Source organism: Alexandromys fortis, unplaced genomic scaffold (assembly GCF_014885135.2).
Source record: "Alexandromys fortis isolate MF-2015 unplaced genomic scaffold, M_Fortis_MF-2015_v1.1 scaffold_39, whole genome shotgun sequence".
NCBI classification, from domain to species: Eukaryota; Metazoa; Chordata; class Mammalia; order Rodentia; family Cricetidae; genus Alexandromys; species Alexandromys fortis.
The window spans coordinates 10,720,761-10,738,414 of NW_026067918.1; the positions used below are offsets into that span (position 1 = coordinate 10,720,761).

Genomic DNA, 17,654 nt, shown 5'->3' on the forward strand with positions numbered 1-17,654 from the left:
GCCTGCCTCTGTCTCCTGAGCACTGGAATTAAAGACATGCACTATTATTCCTGGCTAGTGGGGATATATTTTAAGAAATACTGTTCAGCTGAATCCAATTATCTGTATTGTTAGTTATTTTTAAAAAAAATATTTGAGCCTTGTATTGGTTGCGTACACCTTTAATCCCAGTACTTGGGATGCAGAGGCAGGTGGATCTCTGAGTTCGAGACCAGTCCAGACATCCAGGGCTATAGAGAGAAACCCTGTGTAGAAAAACAAAAAACCAAAAAAGAAACAACAAAAAAATTCACAATTGTGTGAGTGTGTGTGCGTGAATGTGTCTCTCTGTGTGTGGCCTGCTTATAAAGGTTAGGAGACAGCTGTGGGAATGAGGTCTCTCCTTCTACCAAGTGAATTGCGTCCATCAAATTTAGGTCTCAGACTTGGTGGCAAACGCCTTAACCCCCGACCCATCTCACCATCCTTTGTTTCCTTCCATTTGTGGTTCGTGGTCCTGGGATGAGTTCTGTGCCTTGCACATGCATCACATACTCCTCCCAAAGAGGACGTTCTGCCCCGGAGACTGGCTTCTCACCATAGGAACGCTTCAGCTGGGAATGGCCAAGTTGCCTGCCTGTCCAGCTGGTCCTGCCTGTGCACGGAAGCCCGCATTCCTGCCCAGGCAGGCAGCCTTGTTTGTGTGGGAAGTGACTGCCCCATTGTTGGTCTCATCTTAGCATGTGGGCTAAGTGAAGCTTGCGGTCAGGTGTCTCTGGGCAGGTAGAGCTGGCTAGAGGGTGTGTATGGAAAGTCTTCAGGTTGGCCCAGTTCCTTCTGGGAACGACAGCAGAGCCCAAGGGTGGGGACGCAGGGAAGAGCTGAGCATCTGGGTGAAGCCAGAGTTTTGGAGAGGCTCAGTAATTCACTGGTCCCCGCACAGCCAGAGGCAGGCCAGACAGCATGCTCCTCCAAGTACACTGCGACCACCCTAGGCCAGCCTTGCAGCTGCAGAGACTGTAGTCTGAGTCCTGCTTTACTGCCGTGTTCCTGAAGAAGCCTCCCAGTTACACCCAACTGGCTTTTCCTGCGTGTCTCTCCTCGCCTTTTCTCGGACTGTGTGCTCTTGCCCCCTGCTCGCTCGCTCGCTCGCTCGCTCGCTCCCTCCCTCCCTCCCTCCCTCCCTCCCTCTCTCCCTCTCTCTTCCTCCCTCCCTCTCTCTCCCTCTTGCTTGCCCTGATGTGGGTGGGGCCCTGCTATCTGTGAGTGCTGGATCAGTGGGGGAACAGGGAGAGCCTCATATCTGGATCCTAGAATTATGTGTGTGTGTGTGTTTGTGTGTGTAAAACAGGAAGGAGGACAAGAAGGTGGAGCTAAGTGGGGGTAGATGGTACTGGGAAGTTTGGTTCTGAGATGGGGTCTCACGTAGCCTGAGCTGCTTGCAGTGTCACTGAGGATGACCTTGAATTTTAGACCTTCTGAGTTTTGGGATCACAACCAGCTTGAAGCAGTTTCTTCTGAGTAGGGTCCTGGCCAGGACCTAGAGGTCAGAGGTTACTCTGCCAAGGTGAAAGGCCAGCACCCTTTCCTGCTTAGTGGCTGCTAAGGTGGGTCACAGCTCTTTTCTGGCACACCTGTGGACAGGTGACCTGTATCAGTATGGGGTGATTGGGCAGGTGGTCCACGGGGTGCTTGTGGGTTTTGCTGGTTGGTGCAGTGAACTCTTTCTAGCAGGGCCTGTGCTGTATACAGGATGTGGACCTGCTTGTTTGTGTCTGCTGTGGGCCCCTGGAAAACTGCTGGTTACCATGTAGTTGCTTCTCTTGTTCTCTTGCCCAAGCTCCTACAAGACGGGCTTGGGCTGGTCTCAACTGTTTCTGCTCCGAAAAGCCTCAGGAGGTATCACTTTGCAGCATAGCTTTTCCCAGGGACAGGCACAGGATGCTAGGAGGACCCTGTTGAGCTTGCTGGTGACCCTGTGAGGTGGCTTAGTGAAGAAGATGGTTTAGTCCCTTTCCTTGGGAAGTCTTCTTGGTAAATGCTCATAGCAGTCGCACTGTGGATCTCCTTGCAGCGATTCAGAAGCCTAGGGTTGCTCTGTAGTGTTTGCTGGGGAGCTGAGTGCAGCTTTGTGGCCCTAGCATTGGGGGCAAAGGGTAGGGATCGAGGCCAGCCTGGTGTGGACAGAACCACAGGACTGGATTACTCACTGCTGCTCAGATGCCTGCTGGGAAGTCATGGCAGTTGACTCTAGAGCACTGGATGGAACTCACGTCCCTCCCAGGCTTTGCTGATGTCTTAACGCCATTTCAAAGACCCACAGAGACACTCAGTGCGTAGTTTTCTTAGTGGGAATTTTTGGAAGTGTTTCCTGGGAGCTCAGTTGACTTGGGCAGGAGTAGGCGTCGTCTGGAGACAGCAGAGTAGTTCACCAGCAAGAGTGTGTAAGTGAGCAAGAGTGTGTAAGTGAGCAAGAGTGTGTAAGTGAGCAAGAGTGTGTAAGTGAGCAGCAGTGCACAGCCAATGAGGGCTTCCTGGGAGGAGGCTCTGCTCACAGAGTGGATGACGGGTGCAGTGTGAGTAGAGGGACACCTGGGATCCCCTGATGTGTAAAGTCTCTGCCTTGTCACCTGCACATGAGCATCCCAGCTCACAGTGGCCCTGGCTTAGCAGCAGACGGCTGTGGCGTTTTGAGGGCTCCTCTTACCTCTAAGCCCTTGTAAGAGTGCTGTGACTTGCTGCTGCCACCAGGAGTGGGGTGTCACGTTCACAAGTGTACAGGTGAGAGGCTTGGGGTAGAGCTCAGTACTGGAGCAGCTGCCTACATTCAGATACACAGTGCTGTCCTCGGCACTGCAGCGCCTCCCCACCTCAGCTGGTGTGGGTTCTACTCTGTATCTTGCTTTTCTGCTGTCAGGAAGCTAAACACTTGTAAACTCCTAGGTGGGTGGGCTGTCCTAAGTTGTCTGTGTGCAGGTTTGTTACTGTACCTCTGTCCTTGACTGGAGAGAGTCCTGGGGAGAAGGCAGCGGGGCACAGCTAAGCCACTGACTGTGCCTCTGGTGGTCTCTCTGGCTTGGTCTGTAGGTGTAGTGGGAAGGGTTCTAGGGGATGGGGTAGAGTTTCACTGCATCTCAGAGGCTCAACAGATTTGTCCAAGCAGGTGCTATGGGGTCACTGGGTCTCACCTGGTCCTGGTAGAGTGTGGGGAGTGGGAGGCCCAGGTGTTAGTTAGGTGGAGTCTGGGGTGAGCTCGAGCATGCTTACCCTGGCACCTAGGGGCAGCGTTAGCAGCACGGGTGTGTGGAACCCGATGTGTTTCAGCTCTGCCCCATGGTGAAGCCTGCCGTTGTTCAGGCCATCATTTTGACATCTTGCCCTGAGCAAGACACGTGTCAGCCTTGTCCCTGCTCTGTCCTGAGAGCTGAGCTCTGTCAGGCAGGGACCACACCCTTGTTCACTGTGTGCTTCAAGCTCCTCTTGCCCATCTGTTTGCCAGGGCCATAGGCTCAGCGGGGCACATCTGTGGGGATCAGAAAGGACTGAGCATACTAACTGCTTTTGGATGAAGTGTTCTAGATTAACAAAACCCTTTGTGTGGTCAGGGATTTTAGGATTAAGAGACTTTTGGCTGCGCAGATGGAATCTGTTAATGACTGACTGGACGCCATTATCTTTATTGTCTTCCCGACAGGCTGGTTGGCACCTTGCCCGAAGGTGAGCTGATGAGGCAGCCTGGCAGCCTCACCTAGTTCACCTGGGCTCCATGTGGTATGGCTGCCACCTGGAATCAGCAGATAAACTTCAGGGTGGTGGGGGCTGTGTGGTGCACATGGCCATCACAGGCAATAGACTCCAGCCCTGAGGCCTCAGGAGTTTCTCAATCCCTCTGACACCAGAATTGAGTGGTGCTCCCCTGTGAAAGAGCCGGGCTGTGATGCCTTCTGTCTCCTGGTTTCTACAGGGGTCTGATACTCTGAAGCACTGGAGGGTTGGGGTGGGAGGAAGTTCATCTTTCTGGAGAAGTTCTCAGAGAAGACTCAGGCCTCCATGTGCAGAGCTCCTGAGCTTCTTTAGGTTTCTTTGTTTATTTGCCTGAATGTATGTGTGTGTGCCCTGTGCCCCCAGAGCTCGGAAGAGTGCGTTGTATCCCCCATTTGTGAGCCAATATGTAGGTACTGTGATCCAAAACCAGGTCCTCTGAAAGAACAGTCTCTTAACTGCTGAGCCATCTCTTCAGACCAAACTCCTGCCATTTTAATTTTTTTTTGAACATTTACTACTTAGCTGGGAGGCTGTCACACTTTGATACTAATCTGGCGTCCCTGTTGTCTGTGCACATGTGCATGCTCATTGGGTTGGGGCTCCTGCTCTCCCAGGGATTCTCTATTACAGGAAGCACGCAGCTGACAGGGGGACCCATGCAGACTAGGGCAGGCAAAAGCTCTAAGTAGAGGAGAGGGGATCCAGGTGGTAGGGTGTCGGTCAGGGAGGCTCTCTGTGCATGGCTGAATGCAGTAGGTGTGCAGTCTGCAGGGTAGAGGGTGGCCAGGACTGTTTGACAGTGCTGTACAGCCTTCGCTGTGCTGTGTAAGGGCAGATATGTGGCCTCATCGGGTTGTTTTTGACACCGAGTCTCATTGTGTAGTCCAGACCAGCCTTGAATTCAGAAGAATCCTTCCCTAGCCTCTCATACTAGGATTGCAGGTGTGAGCCACCACTCCCAGGAAGAGAACAGAGTCAGGAGGTAGCAGGGGTACTAGGTCTCGATGAGTTCAGGCCACCCTCTAGTGTTCAAGCTCTGACAGTGACTGTAGTGGTCTGGTCCCTGCTCTTTTTTTTTTTTTTTTTTTTTTTTTTTTTTTTTTTTTTTTTTTTTTTTTTTTTTTTTTTTTTGAGACAGGGTTTCTGTAGCTTTGGAGCCTGTCCTATAATTAGCTCTTGTAGACCAGGCTGGCCTCAAACTCACAGAGATCCGCCTGCCTCTGCCTCCCGAGTGCTGGGTTTAAAGGCGTTGCCACCACCGCCCAGCTTCCCTGCTCTTGCTGGTATTCAGAGCTACTGCGTTTCCCTTGGCTGCAAACCACTCTACCCCCAGTCCACTCCCCAGAGCATTTCTTCCTTCTCCAAGCTGCTGGTTCCTGGAATTGTGAAGATGTTGGGCACAAAGGTCAGGGTCTGAGGTGAAGAATTGGGGTTTGATGACCATTTTAAAGCCCTGTGCTGGAAATATGCTTCCTCCTCCTACCCACAGAGCCTCCCCTCCACTCGTGATGGAGGCGCATCTGGAGAGAGCTGGTAGACACAGCTGGGGTCCAAGCAAGGGAGGGCGACGAGTCTCCAGTGCACCAGCCAATGATTAAAGCTCTTGACTTGGAGTCCAGAGGGGGGACGCCTAGCGTGTATGACGTACACCTCACAGGCCTCTGTTGTCACAGTTTTCCTGTGGGCTGCCAGCTCACAGATCATGACATGGACACTTGTAGCGGTTGTGGAAGCTTGGCCTTAGCTCAGGCTTTTTCTCCAACCAGCTCTTATAATTTGTCTTTCTGTTAATCTGTGTCCTATCACATGGCTTGGTTACCTTTCCTTTGTCCCTTATGTCTGATTTGTTCCATTGGTGTCTCCTGTGCATCTTGATTTATCTCCTCTTCCTCTCATCTGGAAATCCCACCTCTCTCTCCTGCCTAGCTATTTTATTGCACTAGTCACGGCAGTACATCCTCACGTAGTGTATAGATGTTCTGCCACAGGCTTCCCTGGGACTCAGCACCAGGGACCGCTGCCCACCCATAACATGGGCAGCATCTCTCAGTGGTGTTCCATATGTCTCTCTTGAGCTAAACAGAGGGGACTGGCAGGGAGGGAGAGAGAGAGGGAGGAAGAGGGAGAGAGAGAAGCATTGTCATGTGCAGCCCAGGCTGGCCTTGAACTCTCCATGTAGCAGAGGGGATGTAGCCTCAAACATCTGTTCCTACTGTCCCCATTTTCCAAGTACTGGGATTATTCTAGATCTAGCCCCAGCTAGTCTGGAATTTGAATCTGCTCAAAATGGTCTCAGACATGAAAGCATCTTCCTGAGTGCTGGGGTTCCAGGTATGTGCCACCATGCCCTTTGCTTATCAACTTGTTTTTGAGACAGAGTCTTTGTATCTCAGGCTAGCCCTAAACTTGACCTGTAGGCTCTGACGAAGTGACTCAGAAGGCAGAGGTGCTTGCTGTGCAAGCTTGGTGACTTGAGTTCCTATTTTTCATTCCCAAGACAGGACAGGGGTCCTCTAACTTTGGAGCCTCTCCTGGAACTTGCTCTGTAGACTAGACTGGCCTTGAACTCACTGAGATCTTCCTGCCTCTGCCTTCTGTGTGCTGGGACTAAAGGCCTATGCCACTACTGGCTGTTGATAACTTGAGTTCTATCCCTAGAACCACATAAAGGTGAAAAGAGAGAACAAACTCCATGAAGTTGTTTGTCCTCCATGCGTGGGCTCTGGCATGTGCAGCACTCCTCACCGCCAGATTGTATGTCTCAGACGTATACAATAATAACTTAAATAATCTTACCCCCCAAAAGTGATCTTATAGCCAGGTTGACCGATGCTGGGCTCCACTGTGTGCTGAGATCAAGCCCAGGACTCCTGCTGCACGCTAGGCCAGTGCACCCCACCCCCCACTTCATTTTCATTCTGATAAGGAACAAGACTGTAGGGTTCTAGGTAGGGCATTCTCATCCACAAGTCACAAGGGTCTCTGGGCTCTGAGTCCAGGTCACTGTATTTATGCTAGTTACATGTTTTGTGACAAGTGCCAAGCCTTATAGTGACGTCTCCTGTCCCCAGCTGTCCTTGGTACTCGGTGCCACATAATGTCTCTTGTCTAGGAATAGCCCTGCCCTAGTCCACGCCCCAAACATCTTTTCCTTCCCAGACTGTAGTCTTTCTTGCTGGTTCCTGGAATGGTGGAGACATTAGGGCCAAAGGTCAGGCTCTTGGGTAAGGAGTTGGGCCTGGCAGCCAGTTAAGGTAGGGCTAGGAACTGGAGCTTGGGGACAGTAGGCCCTGAGGTTCAGCCTAGGAGCTGGGGTGTGAGGACAGTAAACCCTGAGGGTCAGCCTAGGTTTTTGAGGAGGCAGTGGAGGGAGCAGAAGTTACACTTCCCCGCAAGGTCGTAGTACTTTAGTACTTTTTATATATGGGAACCAGCCTGGCCCCTGAGGCAGGTGACCCCTCTCTCTGAGCAAGATCAGGAGGGTGTTTGGCAGGTTGTCCCAAGCAGACCCAGGTGGGAGTAGTGGCGATGGCCCCACAGCAGCCAGTGGGAAGGATGCTCAGTCTTCTGAGACTGCTGGGGTTCCTGTCCCGAGGCTTCTCTTCCCCAGCTCCATGTTCTGGGGAAGCTCAGGTGGGGACAGAGGGCGGCTTAAGTACATGGACACCAGAGGTGTGGAAGAGCAGGCATGGCCTGGTGAGCCATCTGCAGCAGAGCTGCCAGCGTGGAGGTGGGGAGGGACATCTGCCTCCCCGGCTTCTGACTTCCTGCGTAAGTAGAGGCTACTACTAGAGCGGGCAGGAGACTTGGATGTGGCCTTCTAGGACAGGACACCAGTCACAGGAGTAAGCAGCAGCCTTTGTCTCACTTGCTCAAGGTGTTCTTGGAAATGGTTCTGCGTGGACATTAGGAAGCCGTCTTTTGGTATAGTCGTGTGTGTGTTCCGTGCAGGCCAGGTGTCCGTGATGTTTGTGTGTGTCTGTGGGCCTCTGCGAGGGTCCTGTTGATGGGGGGCTGTGGTAGGAGCCCGTGAGTGATTGGTCTTCCTGGAGCTGACAGGGTTTTCCAAGATGGGCTTTCCTGGGCTAGTAAGGGGAAGGGTAGAGGCTAGGCTAGCCCTTGGGGGAGGACTCAGGACTAGTTCTGCAGCTGGATCTTTAGAGCATGGAAAAGGATGCAGAATGGGACCTGCCACGGGCATACCTAGTGGTACTTAAGATTCTTCTAGAACCCATGATCTTCATTTTAGACATGTCCCCACGTGTAGTGTGACATGGCAGTCTTTGTGGCACAGTGCCCTGGTGTCCTCTTACAGCAGTGCTTCTCTGTGTGGCAAAGATGGTAACTAGAGATGTGGACAAACTCGGGGTGTCCTGAGGTAGAAGGGTGGACAGCTTGTATGTAGGCAGACCTGGTCCTACACCAATGCGTTAGTTCAGGGCTCCCAGGAGGGCTGGCAGGCTCTGGCCCGCAGGGACCTTGAGCTGCACTTGACCAGCAGTAGACAATCGAAAGAGCTAGGGCTAGAGGCCTCTCTGGAGAAAGGCCCAGGGAGCAGTTAGGGACAGGGATGTCAGAGAAGACCCAAAGTTCCCTCAAAGGAGCCAGCTCCCTGCTCGGGACTTGAGCCGCAGCAGCTGTGGCAGAGAGCAGAGTGGCCTTGCATGCAGCAGTCTGGAGCACCTTAATGGTCGTAGGCAGGAGTGTGAGCCTGGTTCAGCCTGGTTCAGCTCCCTGATGCTCGCCCCTGTTGGCCGCTTTCCTCCTAGGTTGAAACAGTGCGTGGCGAAGACTTGGCAGATGCTGAGCTCACTTCCTGTCTGCACATTTCCTTTTCCTGCAGGCCTCTGGCTGTACCTGGCAGGGAGCAGCCTGCCCTGCCTCACGTTGATTGGCTCTCCTAATTTTGGGTACAGGTCAGTTCACCGGGACCTAGAAGCCCAGATTGCCATCGTGACGGAGAGCCGAGCCCTGCAGCAGCAGCTCCATCAGGTTTGTAGGAGTGATGGGGTTCTTGGGCACATGGGGTGCAGCCATGCCATTGGTGTTCTCACGGGCGGCTTTTGCTGTAGTCATTTCAGATAGGGAGCGAGATTCAGCAGACAGGCAGGCAGAGTGTGTGTGTGGGAGGGGGAGAAACTGGGTCCCTCAAGTCTTAAGAGGAACCTTGGAAAGCCAGGCAGGCCCTGGCCTGTGGCACTGTCAGGACAGGCTTATCCCCCCTTCCCCTCTCTCCATGCTGGAATAGACCACCATTTCTTCACCAGGACATGGGTATTGCAGAATGGGGTCCAGTCTTTTCTAAAAGCGAGGGTGAATCTCAGGGTTGACCTTGTCTCCCACCACCTGTAGAGCAAACAACAGAAAGCTGAGAATTCATACATGCTCTCCCTGTGAGTTCTCCTGCACCAGGCTCCGCCTTCAGAGCCCTGGACTGTGGTCTTGGAAGCAGGAGCCCCTGTGTGGGTTGGACAAGATTTCCACTGGGGTCTTGGAATGCAGGATCCTTGCTCCCAGCCAGACCTCAGGAACACCACCCATTGGCTTTTATTTTGATTATTTTTTAGCTGTGTATGTTATGTATGAGATGTCAGTGAGATGTGCATTTGCCATGACACCTGTGTGAGGGTTAGAGGTCAGTTCATTGTGAATTCTCCTACTGTGGGTTTCAAGACTGAACAGCTTTATGTCTGAGCCCTTAGATTCCAGTGTTCAGGAGTCACGGCTACAGCTTGCTCAGAGCCCTTGCCTCATGGGTGAGGAAGTAGAATTGCTTTGTTCTTTGGACTTGCTACTGTGTCTGGGAATTGTCACTGAGGGCCAGGTGCCAGTAAGGGCTTTGTGACTGGGCAAGAGGAAGTGACAGTTGGGTGACTGGGTGTGCTAGCAGATTGCCTTCTGAAGAAAGGCGTATATGACTGAGGCCACTGAGGCCAAGGGCTTCCCATAACAGAGCAACTGCCAGCTCGGGAGCCGGGCTGTGGAGGAGAGGAGCCTGTGGCTCTGGGCTGCAGGGTCTCCTGGCCTGTTGTCCCTGCTGCAGAGAGCTGTGTGCGCAGACGCCTCCATGGAGAGAGCTGTGTATGGTTCTGGCCCAGGCAAGGACGAGTTATGGGTGATTTCGGCAGGCAAGTGCCTAGGCCTGTCCCTGGATCCTAGTGCTGACAAGACCCCACTTCCTGAGATGGGAGCTAAACCCACATCCTGGATCTTGAGAAAGGCCTGGCTGGCTGTGGTCTGAGCTGACTTCTCAAATGACATACTTGGGATATTTTCTTCCCAAACCTATCTCCCAGGGGCTTTTAATGGTGGGAAGGTGGCTGCCCATGTGCATTGATTCAGGGTCTGTGAAGTGCAGAAATGTGTTTCTAGATGGGTCCATTTGCTTCAGTATACTTTAAGGCCTGCAGCTGGCCTCCTGACCCTTCAGTGTCTGATAGCCATGTGGTAGAAGCTGCACATGCCCAGCCTTCAGCCTGTAGCGCTGCAGTCTGTGGTCCCTGCACTCAGAAGGCCTGCTGCAGTTCTCCTGGGACCCAGGGAAGGGCCCTGTCTGGGTATTGAGTCTTGAAAATGGAAGATATTTTTATCAGAGCCTGAGTCCCTCCCTGGTAGAGTAAACAATAAAAACCGAAAGCTTCCTGGTTGTGTTCAGAGAACACAGCTTTTCTCTGTGACCTAAGAGGCTCCTTGCACAGCACTGTGACCTCTACCAGCTGACTTCCTTCTCTGTCCCTGCTGTGGCGTCTGTGAGGACACTGAAGCACTTCTGGTAATTTAATTGAGATCTTGGCTGGGTGTTTACTGAAGAGCTGAACTGGAGCTGGGTCTGTGGAGACTTTGCCCCTTCTCAAGAGGCCAGTGTTCTTGACTTGGGGACTATCGTGATGGGAAAGACAGCTGTGGGGACACAGTTTGAAAGTTTGGTGTGGACAATGGCCTCAGGATGCTGCCTTCGTGATGAAGGTCACAGGTGTGGAAGGTTCAGGAGAGGTGAAGGCAGGCACTGGGTCCCCACCTCTGTGGGCAAAGCCTTTCTGCAGGGGCTTGGGTGAGGCACCTTCTCGTTGGCTGGAGGAACTGAGGAGTCTGTTCCTTCCTGTGGGTGCTGCTGCCCTGTGAGGCTCTGTCAGGCTCCAGTGCTGATGGTTACCATGCTGTGACCTTAAGTGTGGGTGCAGATGTGATCCCAGCTGCTCATGGACATGCGGGTGGGAGAGGATCGTGTGGTGGGACACCCACAGCCTAATAGCATTGAAGGCAAGCGTATCTGTCTTAGTCTTCATGAGCACCCTTCCTGTGTGTGTATGTGTGTACATGCCACTTGAACGTGGAGGTCAAGACAGCTCAAAGGAGCCCGTTCTCGCCTACTCTGCAGGCTGTCAGGCTTGGTGGCAGTGCCTTCACCAGCAGCTGTCCACCCGCCCACATGTGGGTTTAGAACTCGGTTTTAAAAGTGAAAGTTTAAACATGGTTTGCAACAGAAGAAACTGTCTCTGTCAGACTCATTTGGATCATTCTTTGTTCTGGGAGCCTATGGGGAGGCCCTACTCTTGGCCTTCCAAGTCCAAGGAGCCAGCCACTGTGGGTGGGAAATGCTTAAGGAGAATTGCTCTCCTACCTGGACGTGCGCAGGCTTTGTCTTGTAGTCCCTGAAGAATGAAGTGTCACATCATACATGGCGTCGATATATTACATATTTACAACTGCATTAGGTGAGGAACCCTGAGCTGAAGAGTCTGGGAGACAGGCCTGGAGAGCAGGGTGTGTATTGCTCTTATAGAGGACCCAACTTTGGGTCCCAGCATCCGCATCAGGAGGCTCACATGGCCTGTGACTTCAGCTCTGGGGATCAGATGCCCTCTCCAGCATCTGTGGGCACCGCGTGCATGCGCTCATCTGTGTGCAGACACACATCAACGTTCATGTGAGAGGCAGGCCAGGCGGCTTATGCCTGTCATCCCAGCATCTCTGAAGCTGACCCAGGACTGCAAATTCAAGGTCAGCTCAGGTAACTTAGTGAGATCCTGTCTTAGAGTTTTAAAAACAAGTGGGGCTGACTGGGGGCTGCAGCTCAGCGGCAGAGCGCTCGCTCACCTAGTAGGTACTAGACTCTAGGCCCAGTTGCCAGCACTGTTAGTAAAAGTAGATCTCCATGCCACCATTTGATGGGGGGATTTGAGCATCTGCAGGTTCTGGTGTCTGTAGTGGTCATGGATTCCAAGGGACCAGATATACATATATGTCTGGCTTCTGTCACTTTGCTTTGTCATCTGGGTTAATTCATAAGTGAGTGTTGGATGTTTAGGTGGTTTCCAGCCTTTCCCCACTGTGAATGCGGCCACCGCAGATGTCTGTAGCTCTGAGTGTGGTTGAGAGCAGAGGTGCTTTCTTGGTGAGCATCACTTTCCACCAGCAGCGTTGGCCGGCACCAGCGGCACAGGGTAACTGCAGTGTGGTGGAAGGGAAGCTGTGCTTTCCTGTGCTGGGGGTAGGACTCGGGGTCCGTGCACAGGCTGGGCTAATCCTGCCCTAACTGGAACCCTCCTCAGAACCCTGTTTATTACTTTACCTCACACTGATCCTTTTTGTGAGGGGTGAGCAGCTAAAGTGGTTTCCCACCGCTGTAACTTCGGCCAATTCACAGCATTGAGAGAGGGAGCCAAAGTCCTCAGGAAGACGTGTGGGTGGCATCACTGTTGTGCCTGTGGTGCTCGAGCTTCACAGGCTGACCCATACACGCCTGGTGCTGACTGTCCTCTCTCTTCCTCAGGAGCAGGAGCAGCTCTACTTGAGATCAGGCGTGGTGTCGTCTGCGACCTTTGAGCAGCCAGGTCGGCAGGTGAAGCTGTGGGTGAAGATGGTGACCCCACTGATCAAGAACTTCTTCTGACAAGAGGCAGGTGCTGGGAACTCAGAGGAGGCCAGTTGTTCCTCAAGGCTGGACCTTGAGGGGACCCTGTGGCCTTGTTCCTTCCTTTGCCACAGAACAGTGTTTGTGGTCGTGGACAGTCTTAAAGCAGGTGCTGAACTTTGCTCTTCCTCCCTCCCCCCAGGGCTGCTGCCGCCCAGGGCTAGAGCCAGCAACCTCTGCTTTCTGCTGTTCCTGCCCAGGGGTCCAGAGAGGCCCTGGGGCGGCGGGGGGGGGGGGGGGTGTCCTTTCCTTCCCTGGTCTCTGCTGAGTGTGGCTATGTGGCAGACAGTGCTCAAGGGTGGAGGAACTGTTCTGGTGTGCACTGGGGTTGGGGGTACGGTGACACGTGGTAGACTGTCTCCCTGACATGCAGCAGGTTAGTGGGGGTGTCAGAGAGGTAGCTGTGAGTTCTCGTTGGCTTGGGATATACTCTGCCTGCCCAGGAGCCTGAGCGAATGTTGTTGGTCTGTCTTGTGAACATGGTGGCCTTTTGAGTTACCACGCTGTGCAGACCTCTGCAGAGCTGACCACCATAAGCCACGGGGTCTCTGGATCTTTGCCCCTGCCCCTTTGTCACACCTTCAGTTTTACTCCATCTGAGACAAAGGCTCAGCAGTCCTGGTGGCCTCCAGTGCTAGTGTTGAGGAGTGCGCCACCGTACCTGGTCAGATTTGGTGGATATCTCACAGCAGGCCATCCCAAGTGCATGTGTCTTGGGCGTTTCTAGAAGCCTGCTTGCCTACCCACTCCTCCCCAGGGTCTCTGGGATGTGGCTGCAAACTTCATTTGCTGCTGCCAGTCCAGCCTGGTGTGTGGAGAAGAGCCTCCTGTAGAGGAGCCCTCTAGCAGAGATGGCTGCCTCTCGACATCTCAGTGGCTGTGGCTGAGCGACTGTCACCATTACTGCTGTAGAAGGTGGGGCTCCAGAGTCAGGAAGACAGCTGCCTTCAGGACTGTGACCCAGGGCCGACTGACACGAGCCACAGCAGCTGCTTGGAGAGGCTGAGGGAGCTCTCAGATTCTTGCACTTTCTGCCCTGGGCTGAGCCCTGTCCCCTGCCTGCCGCCTTTGGAATTCTGGGTCGGTTCTACCTGTCTCTGCACACCTAGGCTCCCTAATTCTGACTCCAGGACTTTGTTCCAGATCCCTGAAAGGTAACTTGGCCTTTGGGAAGTTTGGAGAATTACTATTTTATTTCGGACTCCAAAGGCAAAATTGGAAAAAAAAAAAAAAACTGATTTGTGCTTATTACAAGGGATTGGAACAAAGTTGCCTGGAGCCGTGCTGGCTGTGCAATCTTCTGGGGCTGCGGTGACCCCTCCTGGCCAGGAGAGGCAGATGTTCAGTACCTAGGCCTGGCCTGAAACTCCTCTGTCCTCATTGGGGGCTCAGGCTAGCTGGGTGGCGGTTCCTTGCGGCTTTTAAGTTTTGAAACCCACATGGTGCCTGCTCCCCAGGGAGCCCTTTGCTGGAGTTACAGTGGCTGTTCCCGGCACCCTCTTCTTGTCTTTCTACTTGCTTGTAGCCTGATGACTTGGCTACACATCCAGCGTCAGCACCGCCCAGTCCTCGGGGCCTCAGCCAGCGTCACCTGGGGTCATTGGTTACCAGGGAGTGTGTGTTAGGTGCAAAAACCATGGAGCAGCCCGGTTAGCGGGAGCATTCTCAGGGACGTGTGCACTGAGCATGTGGGAGACAGAATAGACAAAGAAGCACAGTGTTTGTGGGGGGCGGGGTTTGCTACTCTGGAACACTATTCCTTAGGAGAAACCCGTAACCCCAGAGCGGGACATGGCGACAGTGGTTCCTACTCACTGTGTTCCATGTGGTGGCTTCACTGGGGAAGGATGGCTGCGCAGCTCGCATGGTGGCGCCTGTGGCGTGGTTTGCTTGTTGTAGTGCAGGGACTTCAGGCGTTCTCTTTGCGAGCCCAGTGTGGGTGCTGCCGTGTGGAAGGCGCACCTGGGCCCTGGTGCAGCCGGGGTGAGGGCCGCACCCTAACCCTCCTGCTCTGCCGGGAGATAAGCTCACTCCTCCCTAAGGCAGGATTTGGGGGTTGGTGCCCAGGATGTTTGCTCAGGCACTGAGTGCAATCAGACTGGCACAGAGACTGCAGTTGTTTTAATCTGTGCCCCATCCACCTCTGCCCTCTGCACAGTAGTCCAGGGGCACTGGATTTGTAAGAAGTAAAAAAAAAAAATTGCTTCAGTTCCTGTAAAGTTACAGTTGCACGGGAAGCAAGGGCAGTTTTCTGATTGGAGCCACATGGGGTCGGGCGCTGCAGCAGCTACACCTGCAGGAGCAGTGCCACCGCTGCGAGGATCCACTTGGCGGCCTTTTCTTTGGTCTTCAGGTTAAAGGTCCAGACGTAGGTTGGGCCTCGGATACGCGTCTTGTACACGGGGCATTCATAGATGTTCTTGGTCTCCATTCGGTCCACAGGGATGGCCTTGATGAAGACGACAGGCATGACTGGCGTGAGGTCCTTTAGCCGTGCTTCAGCAATGACTCCGGTCTGGGTGTCCCAGCGAGCTCCTGTGGGCACAACGTAGCTGATGGCCTGGGTATTGTATGGGAGGCACCAGCAGAGATAGAGGCCTGGCCTCCGACCTCTCTGATCTTTCAGAGACAGGCCAGTGAAGTGGGAGCCCTGAAGAGCTCAGGCCAGGTACCAGAAGTGCCAAACATGGGTACGCACTGAGGACTTGGAGGTGACCCTGCACGCCGTAATGGCTCTGAGGCTCATCTCAGCCTTCTGAGTGTCAGCGACAGAAACTGTCTGCGCCTGACGATTCCAGCACTGTCCCTTCCTGTGTAATGAATGTCTACCCTCTGTGTACATAGGGAATAAGTTATATACACACACATATATATATATATATATATATATGCCTATATAAACACTATCTGCCCTTAATCAGACTGCTGTCATCTCTTGTTCTATCCAGGGCGCTCATGTGTTGGGCGTGGCTTTCCACAGTAAACGTGGAGAATGGGGGTGTGAGCCTTTGCTGGCCGGGGACCAACACAGCACAGGAGCCATGGCTGGAGTGGGTCTGAGGACATAGCCTTCTTACCTGGCTGGCTGGGTAATGAATTCTGATGGGCGCCTCTGCCTGTCTGCCCTCCTGCTGTCCTGGCTTCATTGGGCAGCCTGGCCGGCCTTCCTCCTTGAAGCCTTTGCTTGGGGGAGCCTCAGGAGCTCCCAACTCAACAAAGCTCCTGCCTCAGTGTGGAGGCCACGTTCCTCATCATGATCATGTCTAAACTGTTTAAATGATGCTTACAAATGCTCCTGTCTTGAGTAGAGCCCAGGCTGGCTGGGATCTTCCTACCTCCCACAGAGTTCCAGCAATCCTCCAGCCTCAGCCTCCCAGGTGCTACAACTGTAGCGTGCACACCATACTCAGCTTGGAATGGGTTTCTGGTCCAGGCCTCAGCCCATCAGTCCCCTCTAAGGCTCAGGGTGGCTCCAAGCCCAGCCACTCCTACCCTAGGCTTGCTCAGCCTGTCTCATCCCCCCTCCTCCCACTGAGTGGGAGTGGCTCTGGAAGCTTTCTAGACAGTTACCTTCCATGAAGAGCCCATACACGTAGGAGCCCTCTCGGGGAGGAGCTGTCATGTCCTCTCGGTTCTTCTTCGTCACCTCTACAGACAGACACATCTTGTCCAGGGGCCACTCGTTTTTCCTTGCCATGGACTGCATGATGGCCGTGAGGAATGACTGCGGGTTGAAGAAGCCGGCCAGCCACACAGTGGTGGGCAGGGCGAAGTCTGTCGTCCAGGCTTCGAGCTCCTGCAAGGAAGCATGGCTGCTGAGGGTACAGACTAGTCTCTGCTGAGGCTGGCTTCACCAGAGAGCCCGCAGCCTCCTGTGAGGAAATGGCCCGATGTTAGACGGTAACCTGGGGCCCAGAAGCAGCTTTTGCTCTTGCCTTTGCTGCACAGAGAGAGGGTCCTCCCGATGGGGCTCTGAGCATCCTGCCCCTCCTTGGGAAGTCAGATGTCTGAAGGACTGAGCCAGGCCTTCCCACCTGTGTCAGCCCTGGTGGCTGCCGGGGACTCTGCGGCCATGGCACAAAGGTTCCTGGAGGCTCCGGGGTCCTGTGACTTACCCTGATACGCTGCAGCAGGTCGGCATACCAAGCCGCCAGGCCCATCATGGAGGGATAGGCCCGGGCCACCCATGTATCAGGCACAGTGTCATAGAATAGAGCCGTGGACAGGTCTTCCATGTCTGTTGTGATGGTCAGCTCACCCTAAGGGATGTGGTCAGGTCAGGATGGGGGATAGCCCTCACTATGTCCTGGGTTGCCAGCATGGCTCTCTGGCACCTCCAGAGGTCACAGCCAGGCAATAGCCCCCCTCCGTGGCCTGTATTGGAGGGCACAGGATTCCAGACTAGGGGAGGGAGGGGAAGCCCGAGGTGTGCCGCTGGCTGTCCCTCTGCGGCCCAGCCGGTTTCACAAGCCCCTGCCCGTGCCCTGGTTGACCCGCGGTTTTGACCTTGAGCCCTAGGTTCAGCTCCTTCAGCGAGCGCCTCATCTCGTTGGTGAGGATGTTCATTCTCTCACATTCTTGGAAGGCGACGACCACATAGGGGGTCTTTTCAGCCGCTTTTGCCATGATCTCGGCCATGTTGAAGGTCTCTGGAATTTTCTCAAGGATGTCATCCAGCACAGCCTTCACCTGGAAGCCAGTGCCAGGCAGACTGTGTTACTGGGGCATTCACCGGAGGGGGCGGGGTGCTCAGGCTCGAGTCTACTGGGGAAGAGGCAAGTAGGGTGGGGAGCAGCCACATTTGGCCGGGTAGCCTAGTGACAAGGCACAAACGCTCCAGCTTCTTACCTCCTGTCAGGTGCCCTAGTGGGCACAGGACTGATTTAGCACCCCCCCCACACACACACAACACACACTGTGACATGTGACTGTCACCCACCACCATCCCTCAGACTTTTTTTTTTTTTTTTTGAGAAAGTGTCATCTCAGTCCACCC

At 53.9% G+C, this 17,654-nt stretch overlaps 2 protein-coding genes across 3 annotated transcripts in view; one reads left to right on the forward strand and one right to left on the reverse strand.

The window, feature by feature from the left end:
• Window positions 1-15,224, forward strand: part of Pgs1 (phosphatidylglycerophosphate synthase 1) — a 36,460-nt gene extending 21,236 nt beyond the window's left edge. Inside the window, exons 8-10 of the mRNA XM_050140224.1 lie at window positions 8,588-8,736; window positions 12,518-12,643; window positions 15,101-15,224. Coding sequence (XP_049996181.1) covers window positions 8,588-8,736; window positions 12,518-12,637 — 269 coding nt within the window. The 3' untranslated portion in view covers window positions 12,638-12,643; window positions 15,101-15,224. The remainder of the gene's footprint in view (window positions 1-8,587; window positions 8,737-12,517; window positions 12,644-15,100) is intronic.
• The window catches only part of Dnah17 (dynein axonemal heavy chain 17), a 104,584-nt gene continuing 101,694 nt past the window's right edge, over window positions 14,765-17,654 (reverse strand). For both annotated transcript variants that reach the window (XM_050140222.1, XM_050140223.1), the window contains exons 77-80: window positions 17,165-17,347; window positions 16,774-16,917; window positions 16,229-16,454; window positions 14,765-15,193 (exon numbers count right to left, since the gene is read on the reverse strand). In XM_050140222.1, coding sequence (XP_049996179.1) covers window positions 14,946-15,193; window positions 16,229-16,454; window positions 16,774-16,917; window positions 17,165-17,347 — 801 coding nt within the window. In that variant the 3' untranslated portion in view covers window positions 14,765-14,945. The remainder of the gene's footprint in view (window positions 15,194-16,228; window positions 16,455-16,773; window positions 16,918-17,164; window positions 17,348-17,654) is intronic.